This window comes from Ovis canadensis, chromosome 2 (assembly GCF_042477335.2).
Source record: "Ovis canadensis isolate MfBH-ARS-UI-01 breed Bighorn chromosome 2, ARS-UI_OviCan_v2, whole genome shotgun sequence".
Classification (NCBI taxonomy): domain Eukaryota; kingdom Metazoa; phylum Chordata; class Mammalia; order Artiodactyla; family Bovidae; genus Ovis; species Ovis canadensis.
The window spans coordinates 225,656,780-225,684,666 of record NC_091246.1 but is presented as its reverse complement, the minus strand read 5'-3'; the positions used below and the strand labels follow the sequence as shown (position 1 = coordinate 225,684,666).

The 27,887-nt window shown below is 43.5% G+C and overlaps 1 protein-coding gene and 1 non-coding gene across 2 annotated transcripts; both read right to left on the bottom strand.

Annotated features, from left to right (window-relative positions):
* Positions 1-2: 2 nt before the first annotated feature.
* Positions 3-27,887, bottom strand: ARPC2 (actin related protein 2/3 complex subunit 2). Its single transcript, XM_069578312.1, has 11 exons — positions 27,615-27,887; positions 27,321-27,402; positions 19,348-19,382; positions 18,009-18,121; positions 14,003-14,048; positions 11,451-11,637; positions 10,763-10,856; positions 5,267-5,393; positions 3,416-3,516; positions 3,007-3,107; positions 3-453 (listed from the first exon to the last, which is right to left on the bottom strand). The coding sequence occupies exons 2-11, from the start codon at positions 27,392-27,394 to the stop codon at positions 429-431; spliced, it is 903 nt and encodes a 300-aa protein (XP_069434413.1). The 5' UTR covers positions 27,395-27,402; positions 27,615-27,887; the 3' UTR covers positions 3-428.
* Positions 24,407-24,543, bottom strand: LOC138434895 (small nucleolar RNA SNORA42/SNORA80 family). Its single transcript, XR_011254953.1, has one exon. It is a non-coding gene; the product is annotated as a small nucleolar RNA SNORA42/SNORA80 family (small nucleolar RNA).

Here is a 27,887-nt window from a genome sequence, read left to right as displayed (position 1 = left end):
TGTAAGATAGAAAGATCTTCTTTATTAATGACCCCAACCGTATTTCTTTAGATACAGGAGTTTTGAACTCAAATACTTAGAGAAAACAAGTTAAGATTGCATTATCCTGCAACTCATTACCAGTAACATATTGCAAAGCAAAACAGCTTGGAAAAGAAGGGGCGGGAAAGGGGAGTGAGGGAGGGAAGATAAAGAAAAGGAATTAAGTTGATCAAGTGGAATTCTTTTTTTTTTAATTCTTGGGAACCATGAAGTCCTTGCAAGCACAGCTCGTTTTTGCAGATTATTTTCCAAACGTGTATAAAATGGAACCAAAACGGAGAATCCCTTAAGAACCTGAAGAGGTGCAACATTAAAAGCTACGATTATCCAGTAGCAAGTGTTCCAGCCTTCAGTTGCCAGCCGCTTCCTCTTCCTGTTCCCAAGAGTTAGCGGGATGAAAACGTCTTCCCCCTTCAAAAGCAGAGATTAAGTCTGAAGGTTAGTTTCTGCTCACCTTCCCATCCACCCCACGCTCTGCACTAGAGATGGGGGTCAATGTTTTTCAAGCAGAGGTATGTGGAACTCCAGGCAAGGGTTCCAGCTTTCGCAGAAACAACCCATCAGCTTTCTTCCTATTGAATACTTCAGGGTACTAAGTAATAAGCCCATGAGGACAGTAAATATACCAAGTTAGACAGGCGAATCACCTGCCCACAATTTCTGCATGGCCTAGATCTACCTGCATTTTAGATTGGTCTCAACCCTCTTCTGAGTAAAAGAATTTGGGGTCCTCCTAACACAGCTTATGCCTTCTCAGGCTAGCAGAGAGCAGTTCCTTAAATTTTCCCCCATGGGGCCAAAATGTCATAAGCAGCAACCCTCCAAACTTTCCAAGCTTAAGCATGTTTTGTGTTGTCATATGGTGACTACACTCAGTCACAAAACACTTGCCTCGCTTAAGGCTCCTGAGCCGGGGTGTCCTGTCCTACCCAGCATTCTAAGAATGGCCAACTTTGGGGACGGTTCCCAAAGATGGAGGGTACCTATCTGGCACAGAAGCCTGGAAACCAGAGCGGAGGACTACGGGAACTAAGATTTTCCTCTCTGGAATGTCTTACCCTACCACAGATGAAGCTAAAATATTTTGTTATCCATTCCCCAATAGAAAGCTCAATTCCAGCAGAGCTCTGTGGAGTGCTGATGGCTGGCTTCTGATCACAGAAGGGTTGTAAGAACCCAGAGCAGAAGAAGGGTCCTGGCTTCTCCTGCCTAGCTTTGGGAACTCAATCTGGTTTTCAGGATTGTTTACCTCCTGCTTCTCCTTTCTGGGGCTCACCTCTGCCAAAGAGAGATCACAGGATGGAAAAAGGCAAAGCTGTTCTTCCTAAGTTCCAGGAAGGAAGTTTATGGACGACTGGCTCATTTCAAGGACTCATCTTTTCTTAGTCCCCCATCAGGACAGGGAGTTGTTCCTGCCCTTCCACTGCACCTGCTTTGCAGTAACCCCACACTCCAAGGCTGCCGGGCTGTGTGACGGAACCAGGGGAGAAGCCCTGTGGGGAGACACTGGGTAGTGGCTGTCTGGTGGGCGCTTCTCCTGAATGGACAGGCAGTTACAGGGCTGAAGGTGACAGGAGAGGTTCGTGACTGTTATGACGCCCAGCCCTTCGTTTGGTGCGCGACAGGCTGGCGGGTCAGGCTGCCTTCTGCTGTACTGGCTGCTGGCTCACCTCCTGGCCTCTACTGAACGGGGCTCTGAAAGTGGCACAAAATTGGCTGCTTCACACTCAGGGTCACCAAAATGGTGTGAGTGAGAGAAGCAAGCAGGGAAAGGAAAGGGAGACTTGTCAACTCCATGATGGAGGTAAGAGTCTGCAGGGCAGCAAGAGCACATGCCCCCAAGACACACCCTCCTTGCCTCCCTACCTTTTGAGTTCTGCCCATCTTAGGCTGTGCCATAAAGCTGCACAGTAGAAGGAACGATGCTGCCACTGTGTTGCCATGGCACGTGGGCACTTCTCTCTAAGCAGAGGATCCAGCTGTGGACTGAACACTGCTGGCTCTGGGCAGTGGCAAGAGCTATTCTAGAGAAAGGTCTTTGGGATCAATTTCCTAGTGAGACAGGCAGCCTCTCAAGTATAGAAGGCAGGGGTGACTTACACTGCTCTGTATAAATGTCTGATGCTTCTGAGATTATAAGCACTCTGCTCAGGCACCCAAGAGTCAGACCCTCTCTCATCCTGTTAAATGGCAACAAAAACTAGCTTGGTAGAAGAGGCCAAGGGAAGGAGCCTGAAGGCATAGGCACAACATACCTATAGAAGGTTATCCCAAGAGTGTGGGGTGCTGGAAATGGCTGTGTGGGTTGTGGGGAGGCTTAGTTCACCTCAAGACATTTAATTCAATGGGAACAAGTGATAGGAGACCAGCACCCATTGCTCTACTTGGAGAACAGGATGGCCTAAACCTTACCAGAGGGGGTTCCAAGATTTGGCACCTGGCACAGAACCAAACCCCCAGGCCCCCGACCATGCTGCTCTACTGAGGACAGTGTCTTGCACCCTTTAGGAACTCCTCATCATCTCTATCTCAGATAAAGCCGACCTCCTCTTTAGGCAAAATTCCTGCCAAGACTTGGACCAGGAAAAAGAATGCTTTGGAATAGTTCCAGGCCTATTTATGCAACTAAATGTCCTCAAGCAGATTATTCCATTTCTACAAGATATCAAGACAGTTAAGATAGGCCTGTCAACTCAGACCCAAAGAGAACATAGTTCATCTTGGCAAAAAGGCCTGTTTCTTTCTAGCAGCCACTATCCTCGATCACAGAGATGTGGAAACAAGGAGGCCCATTCAGATGTGAAAACCTGTTTGTCCCATCTTTAGTCTGCCAGGCAGCTATAGGCGCCCCGCTGCCTGTCTCACCTGCAGCCACTGCCCAGACACCTGGGTCACCGACACCCATGACCTCCTTGGTAAGCCTAGGAGAGGAAGGCAGTCCTGCTGCAGGATGGTGCTACTCACGTGATTGTTTTCATTTCCTTTTTCTCGGCATCTGGGCGTGCACGGTTCAGCACCTTGAGGAAGTCTGATGTTTTTGCCCGCATACGTGTGTGAATATAGGCCTGGAGGCAAACATAATGGGTACTGAAGCAGAGTCATGTTCCAGAAAGACAGCTTTGCTCTAAGTAGCAGAAATTATCAGAAGGGTCTGGGAACATCCACCCTGGGGCTGACATAGGGCTGTGCAAGCAAGCATATATTCACCTCTCTGCTATGGAGTGAGAGAGATGGAGAAAGGCCATGACTCAAAGCCTCTAGAACCATCTCTGTAGAGTTCCTAGCAATAGCCTATACCAGAGAGGACTTTATGCCATGAGCTCTGGTGGAGAGAATGGCGCAGAGCGCCGGTGCCGAGGCTGCTCTCACTCACCTTCGAGCACTTGATGTGGTAGTGCAGGTAGTCCCGGAACGTGTGGATCAGGTTGATGGTGTTGTCTCGAGCACTGGCGTTGGTATGGCGAGGGAACAGCACTGAGTGGGGGCACAGACAAGGTGTCAAGGTCTAATTACACCAATGCCAAAGGGTGGAAAGACCAGCAGTCTACTGTCAGCTCCCATCTCGCCCTGCTTTGGGACCGTCCACTTGTTTCATTAGGGTTTTCTGCCAGTAAGTGTAAATGGAGGAGACCATGGCCAAAAACCAGGGCTCCCTCGGCAAAGGGCTTGGTCCTGGCGTTCATTCCGGGTCTGGATTCTCCGGCCGCGCACTGTGAAATCTACTAGCTTCTGCCTCTCAGAAGTCTCTCTAGAAAACGACACAACTGGCTACCTGGGTGGACTCTGGAGCAATGGGGATTAGAGAACAAAGCCTGCCTGTTGCAGGACCTTGGTGCCGAAGCAGAGTAAGCTTTCAGAGAAACTAGATCCATAGAGGATCATGTAGTCTGTGGTGAACACCAAACAGGAAGGGACAAGAACCTGAGCATTCCTGAGGAGGAATGGCAGGATGAGTTGCTTTGGCTGGGGGCTGAGAAAAGCCCTTGCCATTGCCTGACCCCACGAAGTCCTGTGCAGTCAGTCACTCAGTTTCACACCTGGGCAGCCCTGCACGCCTCTCCCTCTGGCTTCTGGGAACCCCCTCTATCTTCTGCATCTATCCTACTCAGTGATCTCGGCATCAGCAAAGTTCTCGAGTATCAGGTTTTGTTGAAACGAAAAGAAATGCCACCTAAGAAAGGGTGGGACCGCTGTGGGTCCACCTGCCCTCAAGAGAAGAGAGCACCAGGCCAGGGGGTAACCGCACTGCAGGGGCTCTGCTAATGACTGTAAGTTCACCATCAGTTTACGTACCACAAAGAGAGACCAAGAGAAACAAAGAGAGACAAGAGAAGAGAGCACCAGGCCAGGGGGTAACCGCACTGCAGGGGCTCTGCGATGCTAATGACTGTAAGTTCACCATCAGTTTACGTACCACAAAGAGAGACAAAGAGAAACAAAGAGAGACGAGAGAAGAGAGCACCAGGCCAGGGGGTAACTGCACTGCAGGGGCTCTGCGATGCTAATGACTGTAAGTTCACCATCAGTTTACGTACCACAAAGAGAGACATTGCTAATTAAACTGTTAACAGGCTGTCCCAACCTCAGAGAGAGTAACATGCCAAAAAAAAAAAAAAAAAAGGCATGTAGACTAGACTTAAGGAAACCTGGTTAATCAGCCTGCTTATTTCCGATAAACGGATGCGTCTTCAGCACTATGGTGGCTTAAAGAACTCCAGAAAAGGGGACATCTTAGTGCTGTCAGGGTCAGTGTGTGTGTAAGCTGCAATTCTAAACTGTCAGCTGTTACCAATGAACCAGCTCACTAGGCTGAAGCAAACTGTGAGAGGGGTGGATGTGAATCTTTCCAGAGGGAAAGTGGGTAAGTAAATCACGGCTGGAGCTCTGGTCTAATGAGCAAAAAAACCCAATAGGCGCCAAAGGACAGAGAACCCCAACTAGCTGCTTAGCAGGGCTTATGTGGCCCTAACCCCTCCTACTTCACTCCAGGGGCTATCCTTTTTTTCCCTGAGGATTTAGATAAAACAGGGAAAAAAGGAAAATGATTACTGTATAAAAATACAAACAGCACATGACTTGTATTAGTGCCCCACGACATGCCTCCTACAGTCATGGCACCGGCAACAGGAACACTCTGGCACACCTGCTTTTGCCACTCAGCCCCATTTCAACTGCAGTATGAACCCACCAAGGTGTGCAAATGCGGCAACCCCGCCCAGCTCACCGAAGGTAATGTAGCCGATGTTGTCACCCACGGCGGCATCGGTATCTTTCAGCTCTAGGGGAGGTTCCCTGTGGCTGAAGAGGACCTGTGGGGCTGTGTGGCTGGCTCTGCGTCCTTCTTTGAACTCCTGCCAGGATGAAGCAAAAAGCAACCAGAAGAGAATCTGGTGTGAGATGAACAGCAAGAGCAGCAACCTATGCTCTGGGGTTTGCCCTGTGGATGTGACCTCTGAGCCCTCTGACCGGCAGAGGCTAAAAATAAATGACACCTAATATGAAGTACTGGTCTTCCCTGGTAGCTCAGCTGGTAAAGAATCCACCTGCAATGCAGGAGACCCTGGTTTGATTCCAGGCTCAGGAAGATCCCCTGGAGAATGGATAGGCTACCCACTCCAGTATTCTTGGGCTTCCCTGGTGGCTCAGACGGTAAAGAATCCACCAGCAATGCGGGAGACCTGGGTTCAGTCCCTGGGTTGGGAAGATTCCCCTGGAGGAGGTCATGGCAACCCACTCCAGTATTCTTGCCTGGAGAAGCCCTATGGACAGAGGAGCCCGGTGGGGTACAGTCCATGGGGTCGCAGAGGGTCAGACATGACTGAGCGACTCAGCACAGCACAACGTGAAATATTACCAGTGTTGGCTGCCATCAGCATACTTCAGATTCAAAGAGGAGAGATCACAAAGTACTTAACAAGTCCGATTTTCAAAGAGCAAAGAAAAGCACTGTTAATCCTCTTCTTTTGTTTTGGAAAAATATGCATGATAAAACTACTTCTAAGGCTAAATAGACAACAAATTGCAAAGCACTCAGAGAACCAGATTACGTTCAGGATAAGGATGACAGTTTATTAGTTTCTTTTGATTTAATATGAAAGGAGGTTATATTTTTCAGGAAATTTGATTAAGATGTCAAGTGGAGCTCAAGTAAGAGCTCACCCTTGACAAAATCTATCCACCCTCAGCAAACTACAGAAAAATGCCTAAGGATGTCAAAACCAAGCCATTCTTCCCCGTCCTAACCTCCACATCTCAAGCTTTCCTAACTCATACATTCCTGTATGAACAGGTAAGTGATACGAGGCATCCCCGTTTCAACCCAGATCTGTAATAACAGGACTGGACTTTCCAGCAATGCCAGTAAAACCTACGGTTTAAACTCTCTGAAGGACAGAGGGATGGAACCAAAAGTTTTCCAAGGTCCCTGAGTTTTCTGAGAGTACTGAGAGCAAGTTATACAGCCCTTCAGTATACAACTTTCTTTCTACTGCTGCCCAGATATAACGCTCTCTCCAACAGCCTGGGCACAGCTAGTTGCTCTCCTGTGGGAGTTCCCATGGCTTTTCTGCAAACCTCTACTGTAATATTTCACTAGTCATTAATGCATCTGGCTTCCCTACCAGGTTTTAAGCTCCTCAAGTCAAGGATTCTTTTATTCATTGCTGTATCTAGTCCTCTGCCCTTCAAAGAGACTGTCTAGCACAAGAATGAGAAAGAAAGTACCACGTCCCTAGCTGACAGTGTCAGCACACTGTAAAGGAAGGAGCAGGGACTGCACTTCACCCGCAGCAGGAGGATACACACGGACGGGCAAGCCCTCAGTAGCAGATATGTGAAGGAAGGATACCACCTGAGGAGGTCTAATGCCCAGTCGGGGAGCTCGTCTGTTTCACCCCCTGCCTTCTGAACTCCTTGTGTAGCTTCCAAAGGTTGGTGGGAAATAACATCACTGGGTTAGGTGAGCTCCCCTCTGAACTTTGATCCCCAAAGGAAAAACATCTGAAGAGGGAGGAAAGGATCCAAGATAATTCAAAACGAAAATCCTTAAAGCAACGCTGCTGAAATTGCCTTTCTCTAGAAAATACCTTTCATTCTGCAACTGGGTTGGGACGTTCTCTAACTTCTATCAGTCTCCCTCTTTTAGTCCCCGGCGGGAAGAACAGATAAAAACTGCCTGCCAGCACTTTCTTGTGCTTCATAAGTTTCTTGAACGCTCCAGTTCACTGGTACATGTGGCGTTCACAACCAGATGGAGTATCTATAAACCTGTGGTGACTTGGCAGCACTTCTCAGTTTTGTACATGCAGAGTGATACATTTCAGAGTTGGTTAACAATATACTGACTCGGGGCTGTAATTCAGGCAATCTCCTGCCTTTGTTTCTCCTTGGTTTTTCTCTCTTACACAACACTTAAAAGGCAGTAAACCCACCAACCCAGCAGCTTTTTGCCTTAGAGTCTTTGTTACATATGTATCAGCAATACTGCCTCTTTTTTCTTCTCTTTTTTCTCTCTGCGGCATCACAATATCATTTCTTTCTTCCATCAAAGCATAACTGACCACAGCAGCTCAGAATAAACCCAAATATATACAGAAATTAAGTCTATGATAAAGGCAGCATCTTAAACCAGTAATGTAGCTGCCACTGGGACAGGCAGTAGTCGCTTAGAAAAAAAGATGGCTCTACCTTTCATATCATGCACCAAGAGAAACTACACATAAGTAGTCAGATTTATACATAAAATAGGAAGCTATAAAAACACCAGGAAAATAATGCAGCTAGATTTCTGTACAACCTTTCAGTAGGGAAGGTGCTTCTAATTATGACTCAAAAATCTAGAAGCCATAGAGGTTGATCAATTTCACTACATGAAAATAAAGTTCTACAGGAGGGAAAACCAAACAACAAAAACAACCCAAGAAATCTAATGACTAACTGGAAAAAAAAAATCTGCAACTCTTATCACAGAAAAAGGGCCAGTCTCCCAAGTACATGAAGAAACTGAGAAGACCAATAACCCAATAGAAAAATGGGTAGGGGCCATCAAGAGACATCTCACAAGAAAAGACAAAAAAATTGCCTTCAGCATTAAAAAAAAAAAAGAAAAGATGTTTGACTTTGTTCATAAGAGAAAGTAGACACCATTTTTAACCTGTCAGACTGGCAGAAATCCAAAAGCTCAACACCACTTTGGGAAAATGAACACTCACGTACTGGAGGTGGGAGGGAAATGGCATAACCTCTATGGAGAAGGGGTTGGCAATGCTACCAAAATTACTCACTCTGCCTCAGGGTCCCCAGTTCAGGAAAATACCCTACAGGTATAATCCCACATATATATAGGCAGCAAGGATCCTCAAAATGACATCTTCACTAGCGCCTCCGAGGCAAATTGCTTTTGTCTTGTCCCTGAACATACAGTAACCAGTGGCATCCACTTAATTTCTCTTACCTACTGAACTAACTTAAACATCTAGTAATATAAACAATTCTAGTTCACCAAATCTCCGAAAAGTGTAACTATTGCTTTTCACATAATGAGGGTTGAAACGATGACATCTACCAGGTTTTCTCTGATGCTCACAGGACATATGCCTTCAAAGCCGAGCACTAGCACATCCGTAAGAGTGGGGAATGGCCCCTCCCTGTCTTTTCCCAAATGACAGCAATAAGCATCCCTCCAAGTCAGCCTGCCAAATGTCAAGGGAGGGATGGTGTTCTGACTAGGTTGGAGGTGTATGTTGGCATGGGAAACGAGGACCCACAGCAGGCAGACAGGTGACCACGACCAGCCTCCCACGTCACAGCACTCTAGGCTAGGCATCCACTGTCCTCATTTTTCCTAGAAATTAAAATAACTAGGCCTAGGACAGTGCTTGATTTATTTTGGAGGGGAAAACCAGCAAAGTAAGTCCACATTACTAAGGTCATTTCGAGTTAAATTACCACTGCCTCTTAGTCTGGAGAGGGAGGAAGGGCTCCTGGGCATTGCCTTTTCACATGGGGCCAGGCCTGTCACTCACTGGAGACGCAGTCGGTACAAAAATGCAGACGTTCTTTTCCCTTAGAGACAAGTGTCCCACCACATGGACTGTGAGGGAGAGCGTTTAAGTTCACATGCAAAAAAGAATACTCAAAATTCTCCTAAGGAACAAATCTCCAGTATACTCTCCAAGACAAGATCTGTTCAAAGTATAAAAATAAGTTAAGATGTTGTCTGGAATTAAATGGAAGACTGGTAAAAAACCCAGCCAAATCTAAATATATACTTCATAGGTTTTAAAATTGGGTTGTCAGTCTGGATTTAGCCCAATTTCTGAGCTACTGCATTTAATTCCCCTGTCAATTCTGCATAAAAACACATGAAATGCCTGTCTGAGGTTTACATTTAGGACCTAAGACATACATATCTATGTATGCACAACCATACACTTTTGAAAGTTTAGTACTCTCAAATGCTTTGTCAATATTCCAATTTTTCTGCATGGGGACTACAAAATTAGTTTCTGATTAATTAGCTTAACACAAAAAGCCACTACAGATGGTCAGATGGAGAATATTCCTTTGGAAGATTTCCCTAGCCACTTAGAATGCCTACACATAAAGTATTCTCACTATATTAAGCACAATTATTTTTCAACTCAACCTGGCAAAAGAGGTTGTCCTGGAATTCTTAAACTTCATTACCTTGCCAAAGAACAGAATGAACATACAAAGTTTTTTTTTTTTTTTTTAATTTAACCTCTGTACTAGACTTTGAATGCTGAGCTGTCTCATAAGAAACCAGCCAGAATAGCACTTCACCAGTGAGCGCTCATGTCCTAAAGCCAGCAACTGGTTAGCAGACAGCATGACAAAGCCACAGTGGTTGTACTGTGTCAGACCTGAGTCCAACCACACCAGAAATCCAATTACAAAACATCCTCCTAACCCCTACTACTCTTCTAGTGGATGAGCTGCTTCTGAGGGAGGAGCTCCATGGGGACCTCAGCCAAACTCAGGCCCATTCTCTTCACTGCCAGTTTGACAACTCTACACTATTAATGCATTACCTACCACCTAAGAATTTTCTCTAGACTCCATTCTGAAAAGACTTTAGGACTAATAAGCCAAGACAACAGACCTTGCTAGAAGCTTGAAGAAAACTTAAGCGGGCAGGAAACAGGACCAAGCTTTAAATCAAAGACCTCATGGCACGAAGCATACTTCATATTCAGTCATTTTGTTACTATGTGCTATGCTCAGTTGCTCAGTCATGTCTGATTCTTTGCGACCCCCTTTCTGTAGCCCACCAGGCTCCTCTGTCCAAGGGGATTCTCCAGTCAAGAATACTAGAGTGGGCTACCAGTCCAGGGCATCCTCTTTCAGGGGATCTTCCCAACCCAGGGATTGAACCCAGGTCCCCACACTGCAGGTAGATTCTTTACTGTCTGAACCAACTCTAGTTCAGTCCTGCAAAGGGCTAAAACCACTTAGAAGGGTTCTAGGGCTGCCAGTTCTTATCTTTTAAAAAAAATGTTGACTTATTATTTAGCTGTGCTGGGTTTTAGTTGTGGCATGTGGGATCTAGCTCCCTGACCAGGGATCGAACCTGGGCCCCCTTGCATTGGGAGTGAGTAATCTTAGCCGCTGGATCACGAGGGAAGTCTCTTTGATGCCAAGGTATAAGTCACTAGGCCATGGTCCCCCTATTCTCTGCCCCAAGATGTCTGCTCCATACCTGCATGAACACCTTTCCAATGACCACATCGTCGTCATCCTTAAACACTGTGCTGAAGACTACTGTGACTCTGTCTTTTTTTGACTCAACGTACCTGAGGGGAACAAAACTCATGAGTAAGTACAGAATCAGAACAGGGTTTTGTCAAGAACTTGATCTACAAGTGAAGCAGGAAGGTAAAGCCATCATAAACCTTTTAATTCATCAAACAAGGTGTGCCAGTGAGACTGAGTAATTATGGCCACGAAGTCAGTACAATAAATACAAACTTTACGTGAGGCAAGAGATGAAAATCACCCAAGGTGGACGTTACGAACTTGTCTATATGGTATGGAGTCCAGAGTTAGTTGATTCTCAGAACCCCACTTTAAAAAATATTTCTTAGAACCTAGAGTCACCCTCTGCCTCCTGATTACCTAGCTAAATTACAGAAGGGGACCCAAAATATTAGTGCCTTAAAGGAAGTGCTGGATTCTCTTTTTATCTTTTGCCAACTTTCTGTAGATAAGGAGAAGCGGCCTTCTCCTTCGCCAAACCATCTACATCCTGGGTTTAAGAATTTTATGAGAAAGACACTTTGAGGGGCTTCACACAATATAGTTTAAGGTCTGACTTAGCTGAATATCTTTTGGTAAGCATATGTGATAGCCACAAGCAAGTTTTAGGACCAAATTCTAGTTATACTCACATGGTCTCATCATCCCTATAATGGATAACTGCCCTGTTCTCTCCTTCCTTGCCTTCTTCTTGGAACTGGAAGTATTTCTCAAAGACAGAGGCAAAACAGTTTCGTTTCAACATGCCAGCCTGATGCACGATGGAATCCTTGGATGCAGGCAGATTTTCAAGGTCGTATAGCAAAGAGACATTGTATCCTGGAGGGGGCGAAAAAAACACCCAATAGTTATATTAAAAAAAATAAAATAAAAAAGCTTTTTGGGTTCAAATGGCATTTGATTTTGTCTCAGTGTCCATACTTTTAACCTAAGGAGAATGCAGTCCACTCCCATCTTCCTCAAAGGGCAAATGATGTGAAATAAAACCTTAATTCTTGTAAAATTACTGTAAATATATATAGCTAATTAACAGATACCATGCAAAAAATCTAAATCAGTATCAAAGATGACTGATTACAAATAAGGAATGGGAGGAAGTCATAATCCTGGAACTTTTAGAAATTTAATGTTCCAGACACAATCGTGAAAGCAGGCTGAATATGCTATCAACCTATTAATGAGTTTCATATTTTTCTCTGACAGTTTATCATGCCAAGTGCCAACATGGTGAGCAGCTTGGTTGCTTTTTGATAAAAAATATACCCGCCTGCATGCCATTGTAAACCCTGAGAATGGAAACAGGGCAAAAACCTCAACGGGAAAAAAAAAATCTGTATACACCCCAAAAGATTTATTTGTGTGCACTGTAAATTTTTCCAAGTGTTTTAAAACATTTTACTTCATTTGATCTCCATATGAGTTGTATGAAATAGGCCAGATATAGTTATTTTCACTTTAGAAGGAAAAAAAGGTTCAAAGAAGCCAAGTGCCTAGGATGCTTAATTATGTAACTGAATGACATACCTGTCCAAAAGCCTGTAAATGATTTTGCAAGAATATCACTGAGGATCATTTCATATTCTAAACAGATGATGGGGGAATAATTTTATCAGAACTGTATAGACTTCACATTTCTGAGTTTCTTAGACCTTTATACTTTGTTACCATTTAGTATTTTTCCAAGAGCATTCCTGAGGTCTGCGTTTTGCTGGATCTAGCCTCACTGAGAGCATCGACTGGCTATCTAAATCTCTGTTCTAGACAGGGTTTAGCACATTCTTGGCACTCCAATATTAAATAATATCAATCACCCTTCCATTTTGGGTACCTGAAAACCAGATAAACAAATGGACCACAAGATTAGATTTAAAAAAAAGGAAAATATTTAAAGCTGGGGTTTGTTAGTTTTAAGAAGCCAAATAAAGCAAACTAAATAAAACTATAACTGAAGCCAGACTTAAGTATGGCTTCCAATATGATGAAGAAAACATGATGTGAATAAAGAAAAGTAAAATCTAGTATGGCCAGCAGAGTTTTCCAAACTTGTCTAGATAAACCCACAGAGAAAAATCCAGGTCACACTCTGCTTGTTCTGATAAATTTTAGGATCTAAGTGGTGACAAGCACATCCAAGGGTTCCTTTATGCTTTTTCCACTCTAGTTATTTTTCTTTCTGAAATTCCCTGATTCCTCTTAGAGCCTACACTGTTATTTATCTTTTGGCTTTTATTTCTGAGATATGTTTATACCATCAATTTTGGAAATAATAAATTTCAGTATTCTTTATGGAGTACAAAGTTCTCATAGACAAACACTCCAAGTAATAAGTTACATTCTGAAGGCACTTTTCTTTATTAGATACTTTGTTTCCAGAATAGCAGATAAGAGTCAAGGGAAGGTATTCTAATAAGGAGGTAAGGTGCCTTTTTTTTTTTTTTTAAAGTAACTGCTGTTAAAGAGACAGATACACTTTCCTTTTTGGAAAGATTTAAGTCAAGGTACCAGTCACAGGATCTGAGTAACAAATATTACATTCAAGCAGTCTTACAACTTGGTCCTCACTATGGGGCCTGGCTATAGATGCCTCAGAATTTGAAACTACTACTTAATCATAGGCATAAAAACACTGTTCAGTTTTTTCCCTCTTATTTAAGCTTCCTTTAAAGCTGTGTAATATAGCTCTTCTAATCAAGGAGGCAGAGATCACTGATTAGAAGAATGGATTATAGGGGCTGAAATTTCTAATTGAAAAATGTGAAAATAGCTGTGAATATTCCTTTTCCTTCTCCAAATGTGCAGTGTACAAAGGTGGTTACTGGGGGCTGGGAGGGAGAATCAATGCTGGCTTAATCTTCTCAAAAGGCATGTTAATCACTATGGGCAAACAAAGGTGGCCCTCTGGCTGAAACATTAACAAAGAGTCATTAGATCTTACCCAATAAATGTTAAAAACAGCATACATCAACTCTGTGTGACTACATCAGTAACGTGTATCCATTACTGGACAATGCAAAGCCCCTTAAAAGCTTTGTTTATGGAGACAGCTGAAGTGGGACCTGAACTCATGCAGAAATATTCATAAATAAGTAACATTTAAACAAAATCCGCTGGCTAAAAAAGGCATAGCACAAACAGGACAAATCTCTTTCCAAGTCATTCCACAGCCATTCACATTACTACCTACCTGATTCTGGATTTACCAAGTAACTTCCATACACCCTCTTTAATAACTAGAAAATAGAAAAACAAGCATGTTATACAAACACATGTTAATTCAAAGACCATGAGAATTTCACTATTTTCAAAGCACTGTGCATGCCGTTTTTCCTAAGCCAGCATTCTTCCTAACTTTCAAAAGGTGAATGGGAAATAGGATACAGGGAGGGAAGAAGATTTATCTGAGTTATCAAGCAAATTACTCACAGAAGTTTGATTAAGTCCAAAAGGTTAGCACTTGGTCACCCCCTTTATATGGTCTGTTCTCCTCCAGATCTTATATTGCACATAATTACCCTTTTTCTCCCTCCAAGAGAGTAAAAAAATGCTGATCTCAAGTGAGAATAGATCATGTTAGTTATCAACCAAGTACAGGCCAAACCACTAACTCAGGTGAATGAAATGGTAAAACCAGAACTGTCAGGAACTGATTCCGGTTAGCCTGCTTATCTTGAATGCTTTAAAAAGCAATGGATAATTCAATCTTAGCCAGTTATTTATACCGTGGGGGTCCACAGAAGGGTGTACTCTCTAAATGTTTTTTTCTCAAAACCAATCCTTACAGCTGGCTATTTTCCAGCTTTTTTGGAGTAAATGATAGAACAAGAGTCCCTTTTACACCTTCTTATTTTTTCTCTGATGGTGTGATTGCTCTTCTTGGTAGGAACTGCTCTGAGGCTGGCATGGTTTAAGAATCAATCTTTTTATTTGGGAAGGAACAGTTCTGACTTAAATGTTATTGACACGTTAAGCAGGAGAAAGGCAGTTATTTCGAGAGAGAGAAAAATTAAAATCACTAGAATTCAATAACCTCTTGGTATTTAATAGTCTTTATTATGTTTTAGAGGTAAGACACAGACAGGTCTTATTATTTGTCTCATTAAAATCTTAGAAGGAGTCAGCATTATTCCACAGGAAGGCAGAATTGAGGCCAAAACATCAATACTAACCCCCAGTCGTATAACAGGCTGTGGGATTTTGTCTCTATGCATCCAATTTCTAACGGTGTCACCACAAACATACTAATCATGACCCTCTTGCATTTTCTGGGATACCAAAAAAAAGGGGTACTCAAATCTAAGATAAGTTACCAAGTTAAAAGTGAACAAGAGCACAACTTGCTTTAATTGTAAGAGTGGTGTGTGTGTTTTAAAGAATCTCACTAGCCAGAGAAAAGCACTAAGAACAGACAGCACTGGAGTGGAGGCCCATGTGAGCAGGGCCACCGTCTGGTCCACTCCTGCCGTCTCAGAGCCCGTCTCCAGCATCTGGGGACTCAGATAACAGATCTGAGCAAATGTCAACGCTGTTCTTCTCATTTACTTTCAGTGTTCTCTCCAGGTTTTTAAAAAACACATATGCTACACAAACCAGGAGCAAACCATTTATTTCACGTCCCATTTTAAAGAATTATCATATAGTGCATTCTTTCTCCTCATTCTTAAATATTTTTTAGTACTCCACATATTTATTTAACCGTTATCCTATAGCTGGAAGAAAGCCTCAACATGCAAAACCTGGACAGCAGGGTGGACTTCACAGCATGTATCAGTGATCACACTTGTTTATGTAACGTCAAACGGTAAGTAATGCCACACCTAGTTTCTCTTTGGTGACCACACACCCACTGTGAGGTATCTCTTACAGAAGAGGAACTGAAGGGAGAGGTTCAAGGTCACAGAATCTATTGGTGGCACAGAGATCTGACTTCAGGTGTCCCATATACTACTTCTCCTATATCATTTCAGGGAGAAAAAAGCAGCACCCATGTCCCATTAATAATTTTAACTATCTACAATTCTGTACTATGTGTACTTGGAGGAAGGGAAAATCAGATGTGGGAGAAACCACAGCTCCTAGTTTAGGTTCCAAGTTATTCAGTTTAAGCCCAAGATACTAAGTTAATATTCTGAGATCTAAGCGGTTCTTAGAACCAAAATTATACCAAGTTCAACTCCTCTGCTCCCTCCTCTTGGCAAAACCAGCCAACGCTTCCTAGTTCACTTCACTTGCACTTTTAACCGTGATTCACTTTGCGCCCCCTCTTCCAACCTGACACCAGGAAATCAGACCTTCCCACCTGGCAGCTGAGGCTTTCTGCTTTGAAAAAAGGCCTGTGACAAAGTAACAAGCTTCCTGCGGTTATCACAGGCTGGTCACTGTTTAACCAACTCAGGGAGCCATTTACCCTGCACTCTGCTGCAACACAGCCAATGTTACCTATTCCACCCACTTGAGTGGGCTGGTTCTCTGACCCTTGTGATAGCTACAAGAATAGCAATGTATTCTGGAGCTTCACTGTAAGGAAAGCACAGACCGGAACAGAGATTTAAGAAATCTAGCTTAACATTTTCTCTCCCTCCCAAGGAGTGTTCTTACTGCACCAACGCCTTTAAAGAGAGGGGAAGGTCTAGGGGGAATGATCACACAGTTTTTCAGTCATCTGTTCAAACGTTCAACAGTTCTTTCTAGGAAGTTGTCTTCTACCTCATCTAAAACAGGGCCACCTTAACTGCCATTTACTTCCTCTTGATCTTCATCTGGTAAAGAGTTAGCCGGTCTCACTCACATTAGTAATCTTTCAAATGCATTAAAAGACTTAAGTCTTTCTCCTGAGGCTCTTTCTTTTCAGGTAAAATGACCCTGAATGCAAATTCTCTAAACCATTCTTCTTCTCTTGAACTTGAGGCAAAATCAGAGAGGGTTTTAGCTGTTCCTTTGAACTTACAGGGCAAACCAATTGCATATGAAGAAGTAAGGGAAGTGACCGCGTATGGCTCTTGGTATCTGGCTTGGCTAACATTAATTTTAGTTTTCAGTATCAAGATTTTGATCATATGCTTTTGTTAAACAGCTCTTTCATCACATAAATTTTAAATAAAAGCTACTACTCTCAGTAGCATGGAAACATATACACTACTGTATATAAAATAGATAGCCAATGGGAATTTGCTGTATGACTCAGGGAACACAAAATGGGGCTCTGCAACAACGAAGAAGGGTGGGAAGGGGTAAGGGGTGGGACGGAGGTTCAAGAGGGGACATATGTATACCTACAGCTAATTCATGCTGATGTATGGCAGAAACCAACACAATATTGTAAGACAATTATCATTCAATTAAAAATAAACTTAAAAAAATAACAAACTACTATCACTCTCAATCAGAAAGAAAATAGAAATGGCTGTATCTTCATTCACCACATTAAGGAGAACCTACTCTGTTAAAACTAGAAGATACTTGAAAACTGATTCAGGAACTGAGTCATACTTCCTGCTTTGAGACCCAACCACAACGTGCACACACTGGTGTAATAACATTTTCTTTCTTCCATAAATGGCTCTCCCCAGAGCAAATATAGTTCAACAGGAACCAAACCTATTGAAAGAAGTCAGTGAATAAAGCATGGCCACCAAGAGTTTCTCAACACATGGACACCCTTTCTTATTTCCCCTAAGGTAGTCATAAGGAAGAAGAGATACAGAGGCCAGTTCTAAAGAGCATTATATTAAAAAGTGTAAAGGGCAGATTTGTTCCTAAATTTCTAGAATGAGAAATTAAGCCTGTAAACTTTGAACAGACCAGAGGTTATATACCTGCTTCACAATGTAACAGAAACAGAACTGAATCCATCTTAGTCTTGCCATAGCTATTTTTGTATTGGTCAAGGAAAAGTATTCTTTGCTACATTTTTTGAGAACTAAATCTGTTTTTGTTTTCACTTGTTAGAGAACATCTTTATTTCTTCAGCGTAAAAAGCAGTCAAGCAGAGAACCAAAACCCTTTCTGAGAAACACCCTTCTTTATGACTAATGGAAATGAAGTCAAGAGCCCCTGGTTAGGTGAGCAAGCCTTCCAGAGTGGCCAGTGCCAGCATGGATGACTCAGCGCCGTGGATCTTCGAGGAGTGGCAAATTGCCAGGAAAAGGTGAGGAGGAAACAAGACTCCCAAGGAAAAGTGATGTGGAACTTACCTCATCAGCACCATGTGCCTGAAGTTCCTTGTAGAATTTCAAAGAAATACTGACCATCACTTTTGTTTTATCTCCATTAGGATTTGAAATATGATAGAGGACTCCATCAAAATCTGCCAGGAGAAGCAAATAATCTTGCTTAACTTGGGAATGGGGAGTAACATCTCAAAGTGCCTGCCTACCTGTTGCAGGGCACAAGGAGGTCTCCCTTACAAGTAGGCATGTAAGTAAAATGATGTTCATTTAAAATCCATGTGGAAAATCAGTAGAAACACAGATAAAAATTATCGAGTACTCATCTCTTTTCTCTAAAATTACAAAGGTATTTTTACTTTAATCATCACTTTGTGCTGAAAGAATTAAAAAAACAAACAAACCAACCTTTATTGCGATGTATTTGAAACATGTATAAAAATATATACAACGAACCCCTATTCTCATCATGGCTTCAACAATTAATCAACATATGTCCATATGGCCAACCTTGTTTTCACTTAGACACAGCCCTTCCCAATGATTTATTCTGAAGCAAATCTTATACATCACGTCACTTCACCCATAAATATTTCAGAATACATCTCTAAAATAAACATAACCCCAATTCCACCGTCATGCCTAAATAAAACAACAACAACAACAACATTAAATATCCAGTCAAGCACTGAAATATTATCTCAAGAATTAAAAAAAAAAATATTGTCTTATTTGAATTAGGAGTCACACAAGGCTCACACAGTGTGTTTGGCTAGCTCTTAAATTCTTGAAACCTGGGGCTGAATGTCATTATAGGGAGCTCTGGCGTTGCTAGTTAGCAGGAGAGGGAGGGGATGATGCCTGGCCTCCAAGTCAGAGCTCTTCAGAGCTGCAAAAAGTTTTCCAAGATCACCTGGTCAAGCATTCCCATTTTATTAATAAACAGCGTGACCAACGCCTCAAAGTTCACAGAGCAAGTGAGTAGTGTCAATACCCAATTCTTTCTAGGGAAAAGAAAGCAGTAACCTCTCTCTCTGACTTGCTGAACAAGTCTCGAATATTTTTGTAATTCTCTACTCCTCTAAGTGCTAGGCAAACTAAGATGATGGCTAAAGATAATAACATAATATTTCCAAATTTAAAAAAACCTTAGTTTGTACCACAAAATTAAACCCAAACTTTTAAAATATCAGCAGGCAACTTTATATAGCTCACTAAATCCATGAATAATGATCTAAAATAAAAGCCAGGAAAAAAAATCTGACAAGATAGGAGCCCAAACGTCAAAGCTTATTTTAGGAACAATTTTGTTTTCTATCTTTTAATATTGTGCCTTCTCTTAATAGGTGAGATAAAGGATACTTACCTGCAAATGTTACTTCTACAGCTTCTGGTTTGTTTCTGCAAAATGAAATAAAAGTCCTTTAGTTAGCTAACTATATTGCTGGGACTTCCCTGGTGGTCCAGTGGTTAAGACTCCATGCTTCCAATGCAGGGAGCACAGGTTCAAACCTTGGTCAGGGAACTAAGATCCTGCGTGCTGTGCAACACAGCCAAAAAAAGGGTAATGACATTGCTGCTTGCCTTCAGGGAGACTTGCAAAAGGCTCCGAGCTTTATTTAAGATCAGACCACCTTGATCCAGATACACAATTCATTTTTTCATGCACCTGAATCTCTACTTACTAATGGTGGAAGTCTGAAAAAAGGAAGGACAGATAAAGCTTGTTTTGCAGCTCGAATCTCTGCTGTGGTTGGTGCTCACCTTCAATTCTTAACTCCTTAAGACCATGATAGACACGTTTGTATATATGACCCACAAAATGCCCTCTTTGGGCTGCACTCTCAGCAGGAAAACTGCTAAACAGAGAGCAGAACAGTTTAAATTTACGTAAAGTGAAAGCATGAGTTCAGGCCACAGAATGATGCAGTCCTGTTCCATTTCAAAGACAATCTGAAAGTCTTCCTACACTGTTTCCCTCTTCCTTACATCACCTAAGTACCCACCATTCTCCTTTGTGAAGCCCTCTTTGGTTCTACGCTTTTTTGGGGGGTGGGGGTGGAGGTGGTTGTTTTTAAATTTCAGTGTTGCACTTTCATACGAAGTGTAGCACAAAGTAACAGCAAAATCACTGAGAACAGTCAAGACACCTGTTTTCCAACTTTAGCCTTTTCTTCAAGACCACGTTTTCAGACAAATTAATGCCTGCATTTCTTCATTTTCTCACCTACTCATCTTTAAAATGGGAGAACACAAATGATCCTACTTTACACAACTGCTAAAGATAAAACAAGAGAACAGACACAGAAGAACTTTTCCTGGGAGGCACTGACGGTCTGCCACTTTCAATGTGATTCCCAGCTGAGCCTGGTAAGTGGACTTCTGTTTGATAAATGCTGCTGAGTTATTACCCCAGAAAGCATGACATATATCCAGTTAAAAACAATAATGGTCAATTAACCTCCAGTGAAAAGCTACTTCAAATGCTTTCCTCACTTCTCCTCAAAACTCAATGGTAGGAAACCAATGAAGACTCCATAGTTTTATTAGCTAACACCCTATAACTCAAATGATTCCACTTTGTTTTATGGGCCAGCAGACAAGATATACACACTTTCACATTTATTCTTGCCTAACTTGTTCAACACCTCACCATCAAATGTGTATCTCTTTTACTATCTCCGCTCCCTCATCTGCAGAAGGAACCAAGACTGAGCTGCCCTCCAGAGTTGCTGGGAAATAACGGAATAAATAACATGGTTTATGACTGTTAAAACGCTGCTGCAAAGCTAAACCATACCTCTCAAGGAAACTGGTTTCTATTTAACATATGTTAGCCCCATTGTAAAACCAACCTACACAAATCACATATTGAGTTCCACCCTGCTTCTTCAAAGCCATCCATATGTGACTTAGGAAAAGTACTTTGGGTGTCTGAGAATTGAAGCATCAAGTGGGTTTATGGACAAGGAGTGAGTTCAGGATATGATGAAAAGAACTGGATAAAAATTAAAAGTGGTTTCTGATCTTTCATTTGAAACTGTAGCCTGGTGACTAAGGCGATGAATGATCAACCACCATTTCTCACTTCTAGAAAAAACAAGAGCAAAGGAAGAAGTAGAAACATTAATCCATGGCCCATCTGAATGAGACATTAAGAGGCTGCACAACAGGGGGAAGCACTGAAACACATTTTCCTGAGGAAGGCTGGCTGTGCCAAAGAGGCAGGGTGGAGGCTTCTAAAAGCCCATGTTGTATCACTTAGTAGGAGGCTGTTCTTTTTTTTAACCTTTAGGCTTTAAGTCAGCCACAGAAGGACTGAGTTCCTCACTTTCTCACTTCATCAACCGACCAAAAAAAGATCAACTGTAGATAACAAACCTTAGGGTTCCAAAATTTTGACTCTGAAATTTTGCATTTCTCTAGGTCATAAAGTTGCCTGAGCATTGACCCCACTGGGAGAAGCTGCTAAGATCTATACTAAGTGGTTTGCTGCCTGACTTGGGAATATTTGTCATATCATTGCCATTAATATTTTAGTTTGCTATTTATGGCTGCACAGAGGTCACAGAGAAGAGAGTCAGGCTGTTGAGGAGAGCACTGGGCTGAAGGAGTCCTCCTGAGAAGTCATCTGGGGGTTAGACTTCTTGTTTAACTCTGTCCCTAACAAGGGGACTGCACTGAGTGGGAAATATACCATGACAGGGCCGTGGCTCAAGTCCAAGACCAAGTGTTTTGTGGTTTAAAAATCACGGAGCTATTAGGGAATAAAGGGCTTCCCTGGTGGCTCAGCTAGTAAAGAGTCTGCCTGCAAAGCAGGAGACCACATGTAGCACAGGAGACTGGGGTTTGATTCCTGTGTCTGGAAGACCCCCGAAGTAGGAAATGGCAACTTACTCCAGTATTCTTGCCTGGAAAATCCCATGGACAGAAGCGCCTGTACGTTACAGTCCGTGGAGTTGCAAGAGTCAGACATGACTTAGCGACTAAACCACAAGCAACCACAGACAGGAATAAGATTGGTCTGGGAGCAAGTGTACTCTTAACTGGCCAAAAGAACGTTAGTCACTCAGTTGTGTCCGACTCTTTGGGACCCCATGGACTATAGCCCACCAGACTCCTCTGTCTATTGAATTCTCTAGGCAAGAATACCGGAGTGGGTTGCCATGCCCTTCTCCAGGGGATCTTCCCAACCCACGCATTGAACCGGGTCTCCTGCATTGGATTATTTACCATCTGAGCTACCACAGAAGCCCCTAGGCCAAAAGGGCAAATAGTTATTTCAGGAAGTGACAGTAAGTTTAATCACAAAAAAAGCATGTCTTTCAGAGCTGACTCTTTACCTCAGGTTCTGTCGCTTACTGTAGCCACAGCAATGATGCTTGTCGGCAAGCCAAAGGTTCCTTTTCTAGAAAATGGAGATTAAAAGCCTCTACCACACGAAGCTGCTGTGAAGACTAATTGAGAAGCTACATGCACGGCAAAGTTTCCCAACAAAGGTCTTATGACTCAGCTACAGATACGCTGAGATACCACAGCCCTTAGGGCAGCCCAGTGGCAGGATCTCCAGGCTAGACCATTCACCCAGATGTGACATACCACAACAAGGCCAGGAACCACCAGGGAAGGGTGCCTATGCAGTGCTGAATCCCTCTACTCCCTCAGCAACTCCCAAGGGCCCCAGTTTTGTCAACTGTAAATCAGAGCTGCTCTCTGTAACCCAGGCACATTTGAAATGGAAGGAAACCATGTCAAACAATCGGGAATTGGTCACCAAAACAAGGAGAAACAGAACCATATTAGTGTCAGACTGCTGCAATGTCTGGAATTCTAGAGTAAGCCAGGTGGCTATGTCCTCAGGGTTACTGACAGGACAGCACAAGACACTAAAACATACTCAATTCCTTTAGAAAAAATTTCTTCCTCTCCTTTTTCTAAGGAAGTTTCTAGAATGTCACTAAAGAACTCTTGGTAACTGTTACTATCCAATCTTCTTTTCTCATTAAGGATTTTGGAGTTTTTACTCCTGAACACATCCAGTTCCTTGTTGTGCATTTATGTCCCTCTTCTTGTTACGGTTTCTATGAGCTGAATTAGAAAAATTATTGAATTCTGCTCATTATCTCATCATAAAGCTTTTGATTAATCTCCTATAAGTCCTCTCTAAGGCTCCCATCATCCTTTTTGAGCAAAGCCTACAAAAAATGGATCATATTAGGTAAGAGGCAGTCCTACTCTCCTAAAGCATGTCTCAAAATAACAAACAGGGTCTAAAAGCTGATTCACACAATGTCAGAAGAAGGATAAACTCCTAAAGAAACCAAGAACCATTCTATTTGGCTTCATCAAATGTGTACTAAGCTGACTATACACACAGTAAGAATTCTGGGGAAACAAAGATGATAGAACCATACACCCTGCCACTAAGAGTTGCAGGTTTGGTACACACAAAAGGAACACAGCGCTGGGGCCTCATGCCCAAAGTAGTTCCAAGGCAGCCAGAGAGTGGGCAGCGGTGTGTGACTACAGTGACCGGTAAAAAGACCAACCAGATCACCTCAGCAAGTCAGCCACTACATCCAGTTTCTCCTAAATGCTTAAACAATGTCCTAATTCCAAATCACTTCTCAGCAGTCTGCCTCCCTGAGGACACATGCAGCATATTTGGGAATGAGAAGGTATCAGCAAGATTTAATTTATTCCTCGCTCAAATTTCTCCTCCCACAGTCCTTGCCCACCCCAACTGGCATGGCTTGCCTACTGAGCTTCACTCCCCCTCACAGAAGCACAGCTTCCCACAATATGCACAGCTGTGGCAAGGAGCCAGCACGCACTTAAAATCAACAGCAATTCGCATCTGGCAGCATTTTCTCAATGTTGCACTCCAGACTAGAGTGAAGTTGACAAGCCTAGCTTTGGAGGCTATAAAGGTTCTTGGTGTGTATACAGTAACAAAAGAATTAAATTAATTTGCCAGAATACTTAATTGCGAGCTTAAGTAAGAATTCCTAAATGGTTGGAAAAAAAAAAGCCAAACCAAAAAACTGTGACAAGACCTGCACATGAGGTTATCTGCAGTGTTGCGCACAGCTTCTTAATCAGTGACAGCCTCTCAGTTTGGAGGCTGTCGAGAAGACAATTTACCAATAATTATCACTTTGTGGGGCTACAGGAATCATTCAATAAGCCACCTTCCCAGGAGTGTGGTGGGAAAAAAAAAGAAAAAGTAATTTGCCTGGAATGGCTCTCAGGCTTTGTCAAAACTGCCTCCAAGTTAAAAGATCTTCATGACTAAATATATTTTTAAGCAATTTATGACAGAATTGCTTTACTTGAAGGAAATTTAGACTTTTAGAAGGATGTCACAGGCAAGAAGATCCAGCAAGATAATCTGAGAGGCATCATTTTTTCTCTTTCTTGTTTCATGCTATACAACCCCCTTCAGTGCTCACAGCCCACAAGTAAGGAGGCTGGGCAATGGTTCGAGGCTGCAATTTACTCTGGCATGGGTACACTATGAGAGGCCCACAGAGGAGGACCTGCCATAAATCCATTACCATGCTCCGAGATGCATCACTTAAAATAAGATCAACTTCAAAAGGAAAATTACTCTGTGTTCTGAAATATATACCGCAAAACTATTTTTAAGACTACCTCATGCTCACGTTTTCAGTAGCTGCAACAGGGCTGTCCAAGGGACTTTCTGCAATAATGGAAATGTCCTACATCTGGCTGTCCACATCTGGCTGCTTCTAACCACGTGTGGCAACTGAGCCCCAGAACTGTGGCTAGTGTGACTGAGGAGCTTTATTTTAATTCACTTTTTTATTTCAACCTGACTAGCCACATGTAGTTATTGGCTATCACCGGGCATTGCGGAGCTGGAGGATTCACTATGGGGAAGGCTGCGCAGAACCTCATTTCCCCAACTGGGAAAAGCAGGGCGGAGCTGACCTCTCCCAGCAGGTTCCCACAACGGCCAAGCCTTTCCAATCTCAAAGGTTTCTCCTTAGAGCTACTGCCTTTCTTTAATCTTTCTCTGATCTCTACCCCAAAATGTGTCCCCCCTTAGGTCCTCTGTAATGCTGCCATACTCTTAGAAAGGTCCCCCTTTCCTGTTCCTGTTTGGGGCTGAGCATTGAGAGAACCCTGTAAATGTTCATGATTATCACACCAGTTATTATTCTCTAAAAGTTTTGGCTAGGCATGCACCTTGATAAATAGTTAACTACTTGATAAATACTTAAAGACTTTACTGCTGCCTCACCTTACTAGTATGCCTAGAAACTTCTAGGCTTCTTCTAGGTGTTACATTTGCAATCCCAGGCAAACCCTACCTGTTAGGCTGAATATCACAGTCTCTTTTCAAAGTGATTTTCAGCAGAGTATGTTCTGAATCAACTTACTTAAAGTCACATCTCAACTGGAAGACAGGCCAGAAAAAAACAATTTGCTGCCATGCCCTAAGATTCAACATTGTTACAACATATACTTTGTAAAAAAAAAATGTGGAGAAGTTCTAAATTATGCCTTCCAGACTTGTGTGACTACTTACTCCGAGATGAAATAGTTAGTAGCTCTTTTTAAGAGTAATGTTCTAAAAGGAAAAGAGCTGAAGCTATGAATAATGGGCTACATTTCAGAGTCACAAGTTATTAATAAACAAGCAGATGTGAACGTACTCCTACACTACAAGGCGTGCTTCTACTTGAAATGCACAGGCATTTATCTTGTAGATCAGCTTATAACCACTCAGGTCTCATTTTTCGCTAGTCTAAACCTGAGAATTCACTTGAGACAAGCTGTGAAAATGCAGAAGTTAATTTAACTTCCTCCTATGTGCTACACTGCTCAAAAAAGTACACAGCAATCACCCAAAATAAGCCACTAAGCTGATTCGCTTGAAATTTAAAATGCAAAGGAACTGGTAAGTGAGGCGGAAGACAAGCAGCAACTCAGCCTAAAATATAAGCAACTGCAGCCCCTGGCAGGAAACAGTCACTACTGCTTACTGTGTTGCTTCAAGGAAAGCTGTGCTTTGTACTACAGATAAAACCTGTGGCCTTATAAAAGAGATAGGAGACAATATATTCAATTTAAGAGGCAGGTAATAAGTATTTTTTTTAAATGCCTCCAAGCCACAAGTTCATTATGTCCACTTAGAAATTCCCTCCACCAATCTTCTCCCATCGGTGGCTCTCCAAGCACTTACTTTATTATTAGTTCCCAGTTCACCAGAAACGGTTTGCACTATTTCCTCAACTGTGTAACCAAGATGTGAAGTTCCCATCCTCACACATGGGGAAATGAGGCAAAGGGACTGGCCACAAGCCATCAAAAATTAGAAGTTAAAACCGATGCTTTGGTTCATGTATTAAATATTATATTAGAAAAGCAAAGCAGCTTTGGGGGAGGAGGTCGTCTTCTATTGATTCTTGCGTCTTACACCGAAGGCTGCTTTAGAAACATGTCCTAAAGCCCACTTTTAAAAAGGCCAATGGTTAACAAACAGGTCTTATCTGAGAACTTTATTATAGACTCTGGAGGCTTTTAAGTGTGTATCTGGGCCGGAATGACTACACTAGAAATCACAGACCCGGGGTGTGGTACAAAGATTTAAAAGATATCCAGATAGAGGACAGTGAGTGGGGAAAAAAGAATCAGGACCTCAGAAGAGCGATAAGAAAGGCGTATGGATGGGGGGGGACTATTAACTTTGCTCGAGAAATGTAACAAAATGACCAGTCTCTCTCACAGTAGGGTTCGGGGAAGTAAAACTAGAGAGATCAACGGGTTTTCCGGCTGCAAGGCAGGGCCTGCCTTCAGTCTTCTGCTCCTTTAGAAGAGAAGATGGGGGTGGGGAGCGAGAAGATGGGTGGTGAATCTGGGCCTGCCACCTTCTTTCTTCCTCCAGTGATGGGAATTCCTGAAAACTCCTTCCAACCGAATCCCAAATCCCAGAGAAATAGGCTTTCTCTGGGTTCTGAACAATGACGGGGAATACAGAGGGAAGTGGTCCCCAGCTCGCTCCAGAGGGCAATGAGATCCTCCAGCGGAGAGTTCCGGCCCAAGCTCCCCTCACGTCCCACAGGTCTCCTGACCTTTGGCACGCGCACTCCTGTCCACTCTGCTTCCGCATCCCTCCTCTGAGCCTCTCCCCACGCATCTCTGCCCCTCACCCCACCGCGCCCAATCACCTCCCACGTCTAACCCCGCCGGGGCAGTCCCCACACCCGGCCAGGTCTCCCACCTCCCTCCTATGGGTCTGGAGGACTGAACGATCAACAGGGGTCAACTCTTGCCTCCCCCGCCACCCACCGGCCCCAGGCGCGCGCTCACCCGGCGGCCGCGTTCTCGAACTTGAGCGCGAGCGTCTCCTCGATGATGCGGTTGTTCACCTCCAGCAGGATCATGGCGGCGGCTGCCCCGGACAGGGGAAGGAGAAACAAGGGCGGGTGAGGGTGGGTAAGGGAGGAAAGGACAGAGGGAGCGGCCCTGCTGCCCCTTGAGGGGGGCTGGGTGGGGTAGGAGGTTAGGGAAGAAGGGGAAAGGGACCGGGGTGGGAGAAGGGGAAAACCTGCGCGCTGGCCCGCGCACGCACTGACTGTGGAGACACCCACCCACCCGACCGACCTGGCCCCTGAAGCCTGAACCCGCCTGCCGAGCCGCCGCCGCCGCCGCTGCCGCCTCACCGACAAGCCTGGTCCCCGCCCAGCCCCCGGCTCTAGCCGGCCACTTCCGCTCTCACACCCACTTCCGCTCGCCGCCCGGACGCGCGGCCCCGCGGCGCCATTTCCGCTCTGACCCCTCGTGCACGCGCACGCAATCGCGCCGGGCAGGGGGCGGGGTGGAGATGTGAGGGGGGAGTTGGTGGTGGTGCTGCCGCGCTTGCGCACGTGCGATGCC

Excerpts from the sequence above, each read along its gene's own strand:
- ARPC2 (XM_069578312.1), bottom strand. The coding sequence starts at position 27,394 with ATGATCCTGCTGGAGGTGAACAACCGCATCATCGAGGAGACGCTCGCG. Across the intron at positions 19,383-27,320 it reads TTCGAGAACGCGGCCGCCGG|AAACAAACCAGAAGCTGTAG; the intron begins GTGAGCGCGCGC and ends TTCATTTTGCAG. Across the intron at positions 14,049-18,008 it reads AGGCACATGGTGCTGATGAG|TTATTAAAGAGGGTGTATGG; the intron begins GTAAGTTCCACA and ends TCTATTTTCTAG.